Below are 16,901 nucleotides of genomic sequence, written 5' to 3' on the forward strand. Positions count from 1 at the left end.
GGGGGGTAAAAAAATCAGGAAAGAATAATAATATGTTGTTAAATGTATGGGTGCGTATGCTTTTGCCATGTGAAAACTGAAAAGTTGTAGTACAAAATAATAAATGTATAGCATTTCTTATTGATTCAAGATTTGATGCAGAAACGCAGTTTACAAAAGCTGAAAAGTCAAAATAGAAATGCAATAAATGCAGAATTTCTTTCAAGAGAACTTTTTTTGATTGTTGGGTATTAAAGCGTCAGGACATCATCTTTTGTGGTTCATTGGAATATGTGGTTAGAGTTGGTGTTTGAGGCAGATGAGAGTTCAATTTTAGCCATCAATTGTGTTGAAAGAAATTTGCCAACAGGGACCTAATTCGGTCATATACAATTTGTACGGTTTTCCTCTAGTATATTTATAATAGTACAATGCCAAACTTTCGTAAAAAAGACAGGTTCCATACAATTACACGGGATCTTTAGTGTAATTTTTTTTTGTGGTAATTCAGTGTCATCTTTATATTTATGTCAAGTGTCTTATTTATTTAAGTTATCAAGTGTCTTCGATCGAAGGGTTCAGTCCTGTTTATATTGCTATTTTTTAAAACTTTTGTACAACAAAAAAAAAAGACAATTTTGATGTATTTGAGGTAAAAAAATATATATTCAGCAAAGAACGTAAAGGTGGTTTATGAGGAATTGATATATGTTGTTTCAAGTAATGCAATGCATCAAGGAATCGAATGGGAGTTTGTGAGGCGTGTGAAATACTAGTCCTCAGTACCAGTAGTGTATTTAAGGGTATTCATACTGCTGTAAATTCATGAATGGCTGTTTTGGGGATTTGGAATCTGCTCTGCAGTCTGCACTCGCGCTGTGCCTGCCTGCATCTGCTTGTTACTACTATTATCAATATTTATTTAGTGAGGAAAGAAAGAGCAGAAATTTTGTCAGACAAAGGGGTTTAAAAGGTCCAACAAAGTGACAGCTGAGACGTGTCAGAGTGCCTTTATGGTGAAAATTTGTGACGGAGCGGTGGGGTATGGCGGTGGTGGTGGCCACTGGAATTGCCCACCGATTTTTCAACCCAGGGGTCAGCGGGTCAGTAGTGGTCACGGACATAGGAATCAACAAGCACAACTTTGCCAATTTGGCCCTATCCAGGCACCTTTTCAAGAAGCTTTGGGTTCCCTTCTTTTTTTTTTTTTTTTTCTTTTCTTTTCAATAATATTTTCCAGCAAAAGTTCCGTGAAAGCGTCTTTGGATTGCTATTTTTCACTATTTTTGAAAGAAAAATTGCTTCATTTTCGATTGCTATATTTTTTAATTATTTTTTATTTTACATATATTAAATTACTACAATAGTTTTTCTTAGAGGTGGTAATTTGTCCCAAGTCTCAATGGGTTATCCATGCCCATGGGGACTTTGGACGGGATGGGTACTGGAATTTGATATTGGGTTTAAAATGGGACAAATCCCAATTGTACCCATTAATTGATGGGAAATTTTGGGAAATACTTGGGTACCCATTGGGTTCAAATAGCAAGGGTTCCGTTTGGATTAATTATTTTTTGGAGTGTTTTTGAAATATTGTATTGTAGCAGTGTATATGAAAAATTTTTACTATAAATTTTTTTGAAATATTTGATATACTAATATAGATGAGATGTTTTCTGAGTTATTGTATATTACTATAACATTGTACTTGAAAAAATTATTTTTTGAAAAAATAGCCAATCCAAACGGAGTCTTGATTCAAAAAGTATCTTTAACAATTTTTATAATCATACCAGCAAATATAATCTAGCAATCTTCCTAGTCATTATCCACAAGAATTTCTAGCATTTTAGTCAGTTTAGACCTGTCATCCTCGGACAATGATGAGCATAAATATTCAACACCCTAAGTGCCTTGGCCATCTTGATATATGTTGGAATATGGCTGTATATCTATCTTTTCCTTTATTTGTTAACACAATTTTTGGTGAGAATCCTGAGTATAAAGCACTTGCATGTTTATTTAATAAAACTAAAAGAAATTTAATAAATAAAAAATATTAAAGTTATATAAAAAATTAAAAATGAATTAAAGAAAAAAAAATATGTAGAAAATAGATTTGGGTATTGGGCGGGATCAATCTAAACCCATCCCAAAGTGATCCCGCCCAAGTTAGTCCCAAAACACATATGGGTAAGGTTGGACCCAAACCCATATGACTCGGTTCCATCTCAAACCCAAGCAAATCCCGCCCATTTTGCCACCTCTAGTTTTTCTACAACGAGTGCTTATACAAAAGTTTCTGCTTATACATACTAGTGTTATTGGCCTGGCTGGAATCTTTTGCAGTTCTGTTTTGGGTTACCCTTCGGGTTCGTTTGGATATACATATTATTCTAAATAATATTTCGCTTGCATTATAAACACATTTCTCAACCCACCTTTTTATATTTCCAATCAACTTTTTACCTCACATACATCACATTACAAAAAGTGTTACAGTAATTATTCCAAATAATATTTCAAATAATACTCTATCCAAACAAAAATGTGTTGAGGCACTAGAAATTATTTCCTTTCCTTTGAATAAAATATGAAGTGCCACAGGATAAAATCATCCACTGCAAGGATGACAAAGACAAAGAGGTTAGGTCAACTAAAAGCCATAACATAAAGGTGGTTTATAGACATGGGAGCAAAAAAAAAAAGTTTTTTTTCGAAAAAAAAGAAAAACATTATAGAAGCAAAAACTCCGACCTGCCGGATTCGAACCAGCGACCTAAGGATTAACTGTTCGGTTTCACAACTACAGTCCTCCGCTCTGCCAACTGAGCTAAGGTCGGAGACGCAATACCTGCGCTGAAAAATTACATCCTATGGATGACTTTTAAATTCGGCCAGCCTGTTGGGCTCTATATGATTTGGTCCATGAACGAATACGATTGATTGGACGTAGAATCCGCGTGATTATAGAAGGAAGAAGTCCAGAGAACACACGAAAATTACCAAACTTTTGACTAATAGTAGACAATTGCTTTGAAGCTTAAATGTGGGGGTTGTTCCGTGAAGCTTCCATAGGTGACAAAATGAGCAGCTAAATGACGCAAAATGTAAAGATAAAGAAGCAAAGTAACTACCTGAACGAAGCAAATTTGTGTCTCTAGCCTGCTTTCTAGCTCTGGTCCGTTAACAAAAAACCATTGGACTATTTCTTCTTACCAATTTTTTCGGCGTATAGGTGGGCCGTTTTCAGTTTGAACCAAATCCGCCTTTTTTTTTTAATGGCAATCCACTTAAGGTACAGGTCCAGAAACTGCACAGAAGAAAAATAGGAAATTACCGCTCTTAACCAATAATTCTTCCAAATCTATTTTTTTTAACATCTCAAACATAAAAAAGTATGATACTATTATACAACTGCTCGTAAGTTCAAAATTCGAAACTTACACATAATGCTGCAAGCCTGCATCTAGATTTAATATATATATAAGCATGTTGAATTAAGCATCAGCATGTTCAATAAAGCACCTTGAGAATTTCTGAACATCCTCCAACTGGAGGGGAAAAGAAAGAGAGAGAGAGACGTAAAAATCACAGTCGTCCAAAGGAAGATGGATTAAGGGATTTTCTGATATTGTTAACTATCAATATCTGCCCCCACGGGTAGTTCGGCCTGGACTAGTCGTCAGTCTTTACTGCAAGGTTTTGGATTCGACTCCCGTGAGGTAACTCGCTAGCATCCTTGGATGGGGCTTTGCTAGCTTTAGGGATTAGTCTGGCCAAATAAAAGATGAGACACCCTAAGTGGAAAAAAAAAACCATCAATATCTAATATTTTAAAATCATCTTCAATTAAAGGCAATTGATGAATTTTTGCTAAATCTTGGTGACACCTACCAACTTGTGGCTTTTACGTGTGAATAGCCCAATAAGTTCGTGGTTACTTCCGACCCACATCTCCTCTCGTCAGTATAGTCACCAGGAAGCGATGTGGCCACTTCGGGCCCGAAGCTCCGGCTATCTTTAGTAGGAATTTTCCTGTGTCCAGCATTGTCACCAAGAAGCCAAGCCCAAAAATTTTTTTCCCATGAAATATGTTGGAAGGATTGCAAATGAAGTTTTTTGTTCCTTTTTTTTTTTTCCAAAGGTTTTTACCTTTTTCCTAGTTAATTACTCTAAGGCGTCTTGTATGGAATTGGTCTGAAGGAACCAGCAAAGGAAAAAAAAAAACACATGGATGCTAAAATTATTCGTGTTAAGGGAAGAAGTAGGGATCATAATGAATAATCGCAAAGATATGATGAACATTATACTTGGATGATAAAATTTCGAGAATCGATGGATCCATTGAGATTTAACTTGCAAATCATCAGAAATCTTGAAAGCCTTTGGCTTTATTTTTGTCTCTGAATCCCACATGAACAACGCACACGAGAAGAAAGAAAATAGGATCCAGGTTTCTAGTTTTCTACTGAACAAGTCGTATCAAATTGTACCGACACTCCCATTATTCCAATAGGAGCCAAGAAGCATAAAATATTTAGCAGATACAAAATTTCTGCTCATTGAAAACGCCACAAAAGAGAAAAAAAATTACAAACCGTGGTCCATAATTCTGTTCCTGCTGCTTGTGCATGTAATTTCCTTCTACATTGCATCATAACCATGGTCCATAATTCTGATAGATACCAACCTTAGAAAATAAAAACATGCTTGTACGATACAACTAGGATGAAAAAGTCGTATGGCATTAAATACTAGTCAGACATCAAACGTAGGGATGAGGAAAAATCGAACTACTGTTTAGCGTATTTCTTAGAATTGTGGTCGTATTCTTGATTGAATTATCTTTGTTGTCGTCTCAATAATTCAACCAAGAATACTAACTGTATTACTAGTTCTCAGTAATGGAATTTAGCAGTGATGTACTAATTGGTAATATTAGGAAAGCAACATTGCTGACATTTATTTTCATGGGAATGCCTGAGATTACGAAACATCTTTTACTCGAAAAATTGTATAAATCCAACTTAACACTCTCAAAGATGTTCTGATCTTCCGACCGTGTAAATGTCTTTGTTCTTTGAATATTCGTTATTCATTAATCGTATGCCCCACCGTATATTTTGATTACCAAGTTTCAGTTTAAAAGTCAAGGGGACACAAACCTACTATGCTATCTCGTATCCAATTGTATAGATTTGGAATCAAGCAATTTGAAGACATTGAAAATTCTGACTTCTGAGAGACGATTTTCTACACTCTTTGTTTCCAAGATGCCGCCTACAAAATAAACAAGAGTTCTGTTAGGTAGACATGATAGAAGTTGAGTATTTTGGCCCCAGTCCTGGTGATAGGGATGAAGTGTATTGGACTGCCCCTGCTTCTGGAAAATTCACTTTTATGTTAAGTCTGCTATGACTCTATTCAGGCAGCCTGGTAATTGAGTTAACCTGCATCACCTAATTTGGGGTCAAAAATCTGTGCCATGCTACCCTTTATCGTTTTGGTTTAAAAATTTTTTTTTTGGGTAAATTAAAAGTTTGAATGGGTTCAACTCCAGTCATGACCAAGAGTCAGAGCATGCTTTTGGAATCATAAGTTGCTTATAAGGGTTCTTACAGTAGCCCAACAACATAGTCATGGGATTCAAACATACGAAATTTTGTGATAAAGTGATCCGGCCTTACCAATTAAACCAATTTGTGTTGTCTTTTAATTTTTTTTTTTAATGCAAGGGAAGGTTGACAACTAAAGATAGATTACAGGCTTGGGGCCTGGGGGATGAAGATAGATTCTGAGCTTTGTGAACCCTGTCAAAACACTGCTGGAACTATGAAGCATTCTTTTTCTTTTTTTTTTTAAACTGTTCCGCTTCTAGCAAGGTGTGGCAAAAACTTCTACTAACTCTGCGTGATACCTATAGCTCCACTAACATGGCATAGTGAGCTGCAATGGATAGACAAACTCATTTCCAGATTCAATAGGTTAAAAGACTTGTCTTCTCTGCTGTAATTTATCAATATTTGGAGGAACCAAGAATCAGTCTATGTGTCATCATATCCCTGCGTCTGCAGTCAATATTGTGGCTGCTGTTCTTACCTCTGATAAGGCTACTGTTGCTCGATGGTGCAAAGGAAAATTGGACTTCAGTCATGGAACTTGGCCTGTCCAGTGGCTGCTTCAGCTAATGACTTATACAGAGTATGGTAACATAATTGGAATCTTTGTACTTTTTCTTTTCTAAAGGATTTGGAAATTGGAGGAATGTGATTTCCACAAATGAATTCGCAAATTTTCTTTATTATAACCAAGAAAAGATAATCATACATTTGAGCTCATCTACAGTTAAACCTGATGAAGACACTCCCAATTCACCACATACATCTTTGATCTTTTTTTTTTTTTTTTGGGTGTCATTACTTCTTACGTTCTCTATCAACTACTGCAGCTATATTACAAATACAATAACATGATCATTACATTAAATATTTATTGCCACAAAGAAAACAAAATGGATTCCGCTTCCCAATCTTGGAGGCTTGGACGCTTCAACTACTCTTGCATCTATTCTTGGCAAGTGGACCCATCTCAAAACACTCCAGACAATTAAAACAACTTCATTTTTTTTTTGGAAATTTTTAAATAAGGAAAGAGTGAAATTTAAGAAAACGGGAATTTGGACCTTCTAAATCCTGAGGCTCGACCTTGATATATTCTTTTATTAATTTAGATTTTTTCCCTCCAATAAGACCTAGCACTCAGGTGTATGGGTGTGGTCTCTGCTAGGATCTGCGCAATAATCATAAACCTTGTAGTTCCTCTGGACCCATGCCATGGCTGCATATTGCTGGCTGCTCAGCCCACTAGGACCCGCCGGAGAAGCAGATATAGAGCGGCAAGTGGCATCGCCATTGGTGGTGCAACCACCTAATTTGAAATTGTTGTACCTCCCAACAAAGGGCTGGTACTGATAATCAGCTTTGTATTTTCCTTCCTCGGTGGCCCATGATGATGCATCCCAAATCGAACCGTACACCCACATAGGTCTTAGAGGAAATGTGGCATCACTTTTTCTTGGGTATCTTCTAATTGGCACGTCGTCGACAAAAAATCTGAGAATCACATCATAAGAAAATTGTCACACACGTAAACAAGAAAAAAATTGTTTAAAAAAAATGAACATGAATGATTGCTATGTATGATGGCGATGAAGCACATGAGGATTCAGAAAATGTAGCTTCGTGTAAATTGCTTGTGATTTTCACTGGTCATTTTCAATCCGTGTCAGGTCACAACTAAATGCCATTCTTTACTTGATGCATGAATCGACTAAAGAATTTTTTTTTTTCAAGATTAGTAAATACACAACTAACAAGAATTGTAGGTCACACTTACTACTGCCTTTTTCTTTCACCAAATTAGAGTAATATAAGCAACTTCTTTCTTTTGTTTTTCACCAAACCTGTCAATTCAAGTATATTTACTCTTCCTCAGCAGCATGAAGAAGTTTTGTGCTTTCTAGAGACGGACAAAACTGATTTTAGGACATAAAAATATCGAAGTAGGGCTGATCTGACGTTGGACTTGGAATATATATATATATATATATATATAAAAGTTACCCCTCCGAGACTTTTATTTCTAAGCTGAAGTAAATGTTCGATATGGACATATCTTGCCATGCTATTATTCCATCGAAAAATTAATTAGGTCCCTAGCCCTACATGCATGAGTGAACAGTGATATCAAGTACGTATAAAGTAATTTGACAAAGTAGGAAATAGAGGAAAAATAATTGGGAGTGTTATAATGATGAGAAACTCAATTGGTATTATGTATGTGTTATAAAGTATACTGCGGCTGACATGATTTCGTTAGGGCTCCAGAGTATAGCATAGTTGTGGAAATCTTTCGTGGGGTCGAACCAAAGGTGAAACTTCATCTCCCTGCCTACAATGTTTCCATCTCCACTTCCTCTCATGTAGACGTTTGTTTGCAATGTATATGGCTTATCAGTAGTTGTCCCGAGAAACTCGATGTCAATCTCATCATGGTACCCGGGATAGTCCTCGTTGTTTGAAAGCTGTCATTATGCACAATTTTTACTTAATATACTAATTAGGTTAGTTAAGCACTTGGTACGTAGGAGTATAAATTTAGTTAAATTCTCACGTAGAAAGATGTAATGACTCCAGCTGTATAACCAGGTTGGAGCTTGACGGCAGCACCAAAATAACCAGATCGATATCGGTTGAGGGATTTGAATCCGCTGCCTGCATGCAATTTGTGAAAAAAGAAAATGCAATGATATTACCATTGTGAGAGAGGCCAAAAAAGGTGCAGCTAGCTAGGAAAGTGCAAGTGAGACATGATGATCTAAGTTGTGTAGGACCTAATCATACCTGAGCTTCTATCAAGCCAGATTGTTAAAGAGCCTTGCTCGATCCTTTGATTCTGAGGACCCCAAAGGGTCCTAAAGCCCTGGTTAAACCCTAGTGAAGCAACTCTTGAACTAGGGTAGTAGCCCGGGGAAGGTCGATCGCCCTGAGCGTTGGTTGGAGGGAGCAGGAAAACTATGAAAAACGAGAGAAGAATCAGGGCCATAACTCTTGAAAGAGCGCACAAAAATGCGTACGAAAAATTGGAGCTAATGTGCCCTGTTAATAATGCACCAGATGTATGAATAAAGTGTAGTGGAGAACTTGTGTGTTTGTCCTCGAATGGAATGGAATTGCAAGGCATTGAAGGAGCTATAAATAAGGAGAAAGCATCGGGGTCCTACACTTCTGCCATAGAAATGAAGTAATAACTAAGGAGGTCGCACAAAGAGACAAAAGTTGCAAAATTTTCAATATTGTTAAATATCAAGCTGGAGAAGAAACTATCAAGCCGTATCTTATTCGTTTCCATTTTTCTTTCCTTTTGTTTACGAGAAAACTTGTGTGGATGGAAGTGGAACTTCAATTCGGTTTAGATGATCTCTTTTTAGTTGCCTAGTAGTAGTTTATTGCTCAACGCGTGCGTGGCTTCTAGTTGTGGAGCAGATTATGGAGTCCATGATAAAAATCAGAAATTTTGTCATCTAACTAATTTTAACTTGGTTAGAATATTTAGAAGGACCTAATTAGAGGAACTGAGTAAGTTTATGCAACAAAAGTGCCTCTTAAGATACATTTTAATCAAGTCCATTAGTTTTGTTAATCCTGAGAACGTTATTATGCAAGATGCTTCATGAGAAGTTAATTTGGTGTGAGCCACCAACTCTGTTATAGTTGTATGTATGGGTCATGCCAGTGGAATGGAAACTCTTGCCTTTAACCAAAAAAAAAAAAAAAAAATTCAGAAATCTTGATTTTATGCTTCTAGACTTAAAAATCTTGCTAGTTTGCTATTAATTTGCAAACTATAAGTCGATTCATAAACTCCTGAGCAAAGCCTAGCTACAATTCCACCACTCTGCTTTTCTTGATCATATTGGATGAGTAATTCATCATTCACACCTTATTTTCTTCCCAAAAAAAAAAAAAATCTTCAGAGCTAATTATTTTGGGTTGCAAATTATTCCATAATATAATAAAATTAGGTTGCAAATTGGCACCATCTTGAAAATTTGAAAGTTAGTATAACGTTACTATTGAACTTTTATTTTAAGAATTTCAGAAAGTGACCACTTGTCCTAATTTATTTGGAAGTTACTAAAATTAGAATCTTGAGGCAAATGGAACAAATTACACTCTTTAATTAACCTCTTTTATCTACTTGTGATGGGATTCCCTATAAAATCTAATTCGCCGGTCACAGTACTGTCTCTGGCTGGAGCATTATTGTATATCAACAAAACTCAAATTACCTCGGAGGATTATCTTCTGCTGTCTTATTGGTGTAAAGATATACACTACTTAAAAGAACCACTTTACAATAATATATCTGTTTTCCAGATTGATTACTTATTGCCCATCTCATGAAACAATAATAAAGAACAAACAGCAGGGCGTGGTCTGAACTTCCTTCTTCTGAAATATAAACACAAACTAACACGTTTCGATATAGCTGCCGTTTTTCTGCCCCCGTGACAAATCAAGGGCTCGCAGACATTTGAAACATGGGGTGTAGATTTTCTGCGTTCAAGATTTTTGTAATTCTTCACTTTTTCTTGATGACTACGGTACATACGAAGATTTCAAATCTATACGAAGATTTTGTCAATGGGGTATACATCAATTTAACGAAAGAATTCTGTCCCCACAAATTCGAAATTACAAGGAGTTGGCTTTCAGATTCTGCATTAAAGATGAAAGATCCAAGAAAGAAAGAAACCCTTAGATTTCTTCTTGTAAAGCGAGGATACAAACATAGAAAACTACCATCCAATCCAAGGATTAAATTGAATTTTGTTACCATTCAAAGTTCACGGGTTTTCATATTCTTTTGACATGAGCGAGGGAATACTAATCGAACTCTACAACTTTCATTCGAACCTATCCAAATGCAATAGTCTACACATTTTTTTTATCAAGCACATGAGAAGTGGACATGCTAATTCCTAAATTTCAATTGTTGACAAGATAGAACATTTTTTCTGATTCTTTTTCCTCTTTAGATGAAACACAATAATGTCCCAACATACCATCTAGCCTATCTCTTGTGTATGTCCCAACATAAAGGAGTCTGAAGCCTGAACTTCCTTATCACCACCTATCTAAAAACAAGGACATTAATTTCCATTCTTGATATTGAAGACTTGTAGACTAGAATGGATGAATGACTTCTGCCTATTCCTGAGACACCATCTGGAAGCCATGTTAGCTATGTAAGGTATTCAGCAATTTCGTTGGGTTTTATGGAGTCAGAGATAGAATTTTGAGTGGGCAGAGCTGTTGTTTTCCTAGCATTGCCTTGCCATATACATTTAATATATGCATTTTCCCTACATTGCTTTTAATGCCACTGCTATTTTAATACACAAATAGGGACATATGAGAAGATATTTTTTTTTTTAACCTCAAATAAGGTCTTCCTGTAGTACTGATTCAGTAGAATTTGTGCAAAAACGGTCTACCATTTTATTGTTGTCCATTGGCAGCCCGTAAATTCTAATCTCACTGGGAATGAATTATGTACAAATTCACTTCCAAATGGTACATGAAATTATTTACGAAAAAAAGAGAAAAGAATGCGCTAAGATCGATTTGCAACTTCTAAGTGTGAAAGCATATCGTACTAGTCAAATAACCATCTTCATTATCCAGTCCCACAAGGAAAAATTTGCAGACATGGAAGCTGAAAATTTGGGTCATTATGGCCATTTTTGTTGAAGGGGTTTTTTAAGCTTAGAAGTTATGTAGAAGCAATAAATTGATCCAGCAGTTCACGGCACAAAAGCTACTTTCCTGGAAATCTCAATAACTCACGGGCAACGTTTGAGCAGATCGATCTTGTTTAGGTTTCTGTTCAAGATGTCCATCCTGTTTCCTAATTAGTTAGAACTAAGATTTTTTTGGGACCTTATCAAATGAAATGACACTTAACAGTAGCTTTTCTTCCATCAACTTTTGCATGATTTTAAGACATCTATAATTAAGCATGCAACGTCATCAAGCTTTTTGCTCTCAATTTTTTCTTTTCTCTTTTTTTTTTTTTGGGTGGGAAAGATGGAGGTAATATAATCACGAGTGGTATGATTGGTGATTGAACCCGCCACCTATAAAGTCTAAAAGACTTCGAAGCTACAACTTGAATGTATTTCCTGTACGGATTTTGCGTATATTTCACAGCAAAATACTTTAATGTAAATCATTGGACTAGATTGGGTGGGCTATAACTTTCATCAAAATCATATAATTAATTTGCTATCTTTTCTCAAGCGTATTTTATAGACTGCGACAGAATTTTGGAGTTTAGACAAAATGGTTTGTTCAACTGTTGGCCGGCCATGCCCTACTTGACTATGAGTGCATGGGTCCTTTCTGCCGACACTTTGAGAAGCCTTAAGATGCATTTTTCCTGTTAGTAATAGTGATCTTGATTTGCACTCAATATTAGGATGAATTAAGTTATCAGATGATTCGATAAGTTTTTCCATTTATTCTTCAAAAGAAATGGATCGAATTATTTAGAATTGAATGCTCAATTGTGGATAAAGTTTTGAGTAAATCTTATATACATTAACAGTGTATACACTGTCATGGTTGGATTTATGACATGTGTGCAAAAGTTGAGTTTCAAATTCAAATTTTGCATAGTTATCATTCATGCAATGCTAACAGTGTATACACTGTCAGTGTAGGAAAGATTAATTCTAAAGTTTTCCTCCTCAACTTTGTATGAGCAGAGCCGTTAATAAGAAAAGCTTTTCTAGCTTTATTTCTCTGTGTTTGTCCAATTTTGAAAGAATTTTTTTGACTGTTTACTCAATCTAAAATATTCCATATATTTTTTAAGTATTTTTTTATTCTTAATTTCTAGAGCGAAGCACAGATGATGGAGTAGCCTGTGGAAGCAATTGCAGTGTTTTGAAAGTAGTTAAATGCAGAAGAGAAAAAATGATTTTATAGGGTGGACATAGCATGCTTGCCGACTTTGCTAACACCGTTCTAAATGTTTTCTTTTTGATGGATTTAACTTTTGGGTTTGGTAGTTTTTTTCTTTTTTAATTCTTTGGGTGATTAAAGTAGATGGTTTCAGGTAAACTATTTCTTTTTTTTTTTTTTCCCCATTTCTCTGCTTGGAACTAGATTAGTTCTAAGATAAAGATATTGCTTTACTAGCGCCATCAAAGCTAACATCATCGAAGCAACATGTGAACCAATCTAATCTGGATTGGGCCAGAAGTGTTTTTTTTTTTTTGGGTAGGATGCCAATCTGTTTTCCTAAAGTTTAGGGTTCAAAACTCATCATTTTCTTATCCTTGCAGCTGGTAAAGGCTCATGATCTCCTCTTAATTTGAAACTGCACACCAAAGAAGAGTTCCTAATGGTTTTGGAGTGATGACTTCAAGCTACTAAAGCACAAGTACGCGAGCATAATTAGTTTGAAAAACATAGCCGTTTGGATTGCTATTTTTAAAAGTTTTTATAAAAAAAATATACTATAACAATTTGATGTATGTCAAGTAAAAATGTGATTGAAAAAAATGTGTTCATTATAAACATAAAATTTTTTTTTTTCAAAGAATCACAATCCAAACATGGGTAACTGTTATATTTAAAATGATTTATTAAAAAAACACACTTTCGGAAGTGGTAGTAAAATTTAACGTGTCGTACTTATTGCTAACATGAAAGAAAGGAGAAATAATAGTGGCAATTACAGCTTGGAATTGATTAATTAGTCCAAGGGATGAACATCGACTCCTCTTCAAATTTGATTAATCAGATCAAATCAAATGATGACAACCCAACCAGTACTTGCGCAAAATGCACAGTTAGAGCCCCGAAATGGGAAAACGACGATAGGGATTGTGAAGTTACAGTTATTTAGCATCCTAGGTTGATTGCTAGTACCAACGTTGGCTCAAATCTGAAGATATGAAAATCGTGAAATCATTTAAGGCTATCGCCCCCTTCCAAGTACCAACGTTGTAACCTATGCCTCCTCAGGGCTTGTTCTGCACATGATTGTTCTTTGTCACTTATTGCTCAATAATGAATGTAGATAATGGTCTACCCTAAACAAAAAAAAACAAAAAAAAAAAACTTTTAATCAAGGATGAAGACGTTTTGGAGGAAAAAAAAAATTGAAGTAAAGGCCTGGGGATAGAAATAATTATGAGTCAAACCACCCAATCTCAATAAAAGTTGGGGGAAACTATACATTGCCGACTCCATTTGCCTCAACATAAAAAAAAATTGAAAAAAGAAGAACCAATTAAACTATGTAGTTTAGCCTAAACCACGTAATCCAAGGAGGTTCACAAATCAAATGGTTGAATAATTCTCTGTTATTTTGCCTGCAGTGACCAATCTAAATAATCGACAAGCTAGTAAAGGGATTGTAAACGTATAGGAATGTTACAAAAATTCATGTGTAAGTTAGTTATATAGACGATATTAGTCTAAATGAATTAAGAAATTTTGTCATAATACGAGCAATTTTTATCATTCTTTTTTTTTTTGGGGGGGGGGGGGATAAATGAGTTTTGTTCATTAATTTAGCAAAATAAGTAAAAGTAAATATTTTGTTCACGAATTTTGTGACAGTATGTTCAAACACTTAAGACCACATATATAAGTTGTCATCGATGATTGAATTTAGACATAAGAAATGAGAAAAAGGAGGTGAAATTAGTGTACATTAATATATAGTTTTAATATCAAAATTGATTGAATAAGTTGAAAGATAAAGAGTTTAAATGGATAGGATCGTGCATGCACGGATCACAGATGTCTATCTGATCACCTTCTAATATGCGTATGATCGAGTGGATCAGATATCTGCAAAACGCGAATCAAAGTAGATCAGATTATGCAAATTTTCGAATTTCTGAATCATTTTGAACACCTCTACAAGCTATATATATATATATATATATATATATATATATATTCTGGTTGCAAATTGATTTGAATATGTGAAAATTAAATTCTGTAAATGATCCCAAGTTCACCATACACATCTTTCTTCATAATTTTCAATCTTCATCTGTGCGACGTGACATCCATCGCTGCATGACTGTACTGAATGTGAGCAATTTTGAGCTTATCACCCCTACCTTAATTTGTAGCTTCTACGAAAGAAATATGCAAGTTAATTGACTCTATGCGGTATACATATGAACGCACTTAGATGAACTGGTTCGGCAAGTTTAATAATTTGGTGTCAGCTTCTTCCTTTTTTTTTTTTTTTTTTTGTCAACACAGGGGTGTCAGCTTCTCCCATGGTTGCTATAAATATACTTTTTACGTCAAGAAAGATTTCAACAGACAAAAAAGATCCGGGGCCTAGATCAGCAACGATCAACTGATAAATTTGTCTCTTCGGAAATAGTTATGCTGATATCAGACGCAGGGTCGTACGAGACAAATGCCGAATTAGATTTTTGTTCATCATAATCTGGCCTTGGGCTCCATTAAGAAAACCAAAACAATCTGCAATCCCGACAACAATAAAAGGAACACTCAAACACTTATCTCCGGTGTGTGTTTTTGTGTTGACAGAGATCAGAAATGTGGGTTCAAACAAAATTTGCTGCGGCTTCAAGAAATGAAGGACAAAGCATGGGTTAGTTAGTGATTTTTTTTTTTTCGTATATTAATCCAAACAGAGACATCCCATATTACGAGAAAACATGAATCTTAAGTTGTTGATTTCTGGTATTTGAATTCAATATTGATCCTCAAATCGTGGATTGTTAACCTGTCGTTTGGAAAATGAATTTCTTTTTTTTTTTTTTATCCTTTGGCCTGGTTCTTGGGATGCTTAAAGCAGAATTAGTGGCTTATATTTTGGAAATGTACGTCCGAAATAAACGATTGGCATCATTTTGGTAAGTTAATGATGCTACTAATGAAAATGAAGAATCTGATTATGTCAGCTTAAATGAGAATTTGAGGTACTGACTTGTACGATTAAGCCACCAATAAGATCTTGATTCATTCTTGTACGTTAATCAATTTAGGCTGCACAAGTCATTCACGTGTCAAAGCTACCAATTCTCTTCATTAATTAGCGGAATTTGCGAGACTAGTTTCAGCACCAGAAGCACTGTTTCACAGTAGCGATTGCTTCTTTTTTTAATTTACTCTTAATCTCTTATCAACATTTATTTCAAAAAGTCTTCTTATTAATTTTATTTTCCTGTGTGCCCATCATGTTGTTATTTGTCCCAATAGGACGAATTATACTTTACTTACGCACATAAACTGTGCCCCTTTTTTGGGCAATGTTGCACAATGTGATCTTGGAATTATGATAATTTGGCTCCCAATTTCTACAAACTTTCCTACTTCTAACTCTTATGATATAGCCTAACCACAAAACTATAACTATTAATATCTTAAAAATAGAATATAGTTAGAATTTGGGTAAATATACAATTGGGAAATTTGCCAAATTGGTCCCTAACATTTTCCAAAAAAAATTTCTTAGTCCCCAACATTTAAAATCAGCTAGAATTATCCCTTACATTTAAATTATAAACCATTTTGGTCATAATGCTCGTATTTGCTCATTTCTTCGAACGAAAATAACACGTCTCTCTCAAACAAATTATGAGTGTGTTTTTCGATTTTGCCCTTGGAAATATACTCACGTGAGAGAGGCGTGCTATTTTCAATTGAAAAAAAATGAGCAAATACGAGCATTAGGACCAAAATGGATCATAATTTAAATGTTAGGGGCAATTCTGGCTGATTTTAAATGTTAAGGATTTTAAAAGTTTTTTTGGCAAATGTTAGGGACCAATCTGGCAAATTTTCCTATACAATTTACATTGTCTTCAAAGATGAAATAATGTGGGAAAACGTCTTACAATTAGGTCTGTCAATAGAATTGGATTGGCCGAGCTCTGCCCGCTCGGTGTTAAATTTATTGGATTGAATCTCGCACAAGTGAGTTGAGTTGAATTTGGATCAAAATTTTTTACTCAATTTGAATGCGACTTGAGTTTGGGCTAAGCTCAACCCACTTAAAATTCAATTTGCAGATACATGTATACGCTCGCGCGCACGCATATAGACACAAACGTATGTACACTAGGGCTTATATATACATATGTGTGATATTGTGAAATGGATTATCTAGATTTTAGTGTGTTGTACTAAAATACTAGAATTTTTAAAATATAGTTTGTTACCTCCCTTTTTCTCTGCTACACTTCTACTCAGTGTGGTAGCATCAAATATCCCTTGTTGATCTAAATCCAATCAAATGATTGCATTTCATATAGCTAAATTCATGGTAATTGTTTCCTTTTTTATTTG

The 16,901-nt window shown here is 35.1% G+C and overlaps 1 protein-coding gene and 1 non-coding gene across 2 annotated transcripts; both read right to left on the bottom strand.

The window, feature by feature from the left end:
• Positions 1-2,730: 2,730 nt before the first annotated feature.
• Positions 2,731-2,822, bottom strand: TRNAY-GUA. Its single transcript is given in 2 exon segments — positions 2,731-2,766; positions 2,786-2,822. It is a non-coding gene; the product is annotated as a tRNA-Tyr (tRNA).
• Positions 2,823-6,491: 3,669 nt separating this feature from the next.
• LOC113764064 (probable xyloglucan endotransglucosylase/hydrolase protein 32) lies at positions 6,492-16,243 on the bottom strand. Its single transcript, XM_027308111.1, has 5 exons — positions 16,228-16,243; positions 8,385-8,588; positions 8,155-8,255; positions 7,848-8,065; positions 6,492-7,094 (listed from the first exon to the last, which is right to left on the bottom strand). The coding sequence occupies exons 2-5, from the start codon at positions 8,584-8,586 to the stop codon at positions 6,734-6,736; spliced, it is 882 nt and encodes a 293-aa protein (XP_027163912.1). The 5' UTR covers positions 8,587-8,588; positions 16,228-16,243; the 3' UTR covers positions 6,492-6,733.
• Between the last annotated feature and the right edge of the window lie 658 nt (positions 16,244-16,901).

The sequence above is a fragment of the Coffea eugenioides genome, chromosome 1 (genome assembly GCF_003713205.1).
Source record: "Coffea eugenioides isolate CCC68of chromosome 1, Ceug_1.0, whole genome shotgun sequence".
In the NCBI taxonomy this organism is placed as follows: domain Eukaryota; kingdom Viridiplantae; phylum Streptophyta; class Magnoliopsida; order Gentianales; family Rubiaceae; genus Coffea; species Coffea eugenioides.

Excerpts from the sequence above, each read along its gene's own strand:
- LOC113764064 (XM_027308111.1), bottom strand. The coding sequence starts at position 8,586 with ATGGCCCTGATTCTTCTCTCGTTTTTCATAGTTTTCCTGCTCCCTCCA. Across the intron at positions 8,066-8,154 it reads GAGTCATTACATCTTTCTAC|CTTTCAAACAACGAGGACTA; the intron begins GTGAGAATTTAA and ends GCATAATGACAG. Across the intron at positions 7,095-7,847 it reads TGGAGCCCTAACGAAATCAT|ATTTTTTGTCGACGACGTGC; the intron begins GTCAGCCGCAGT and ends TGTGATTCTCAG.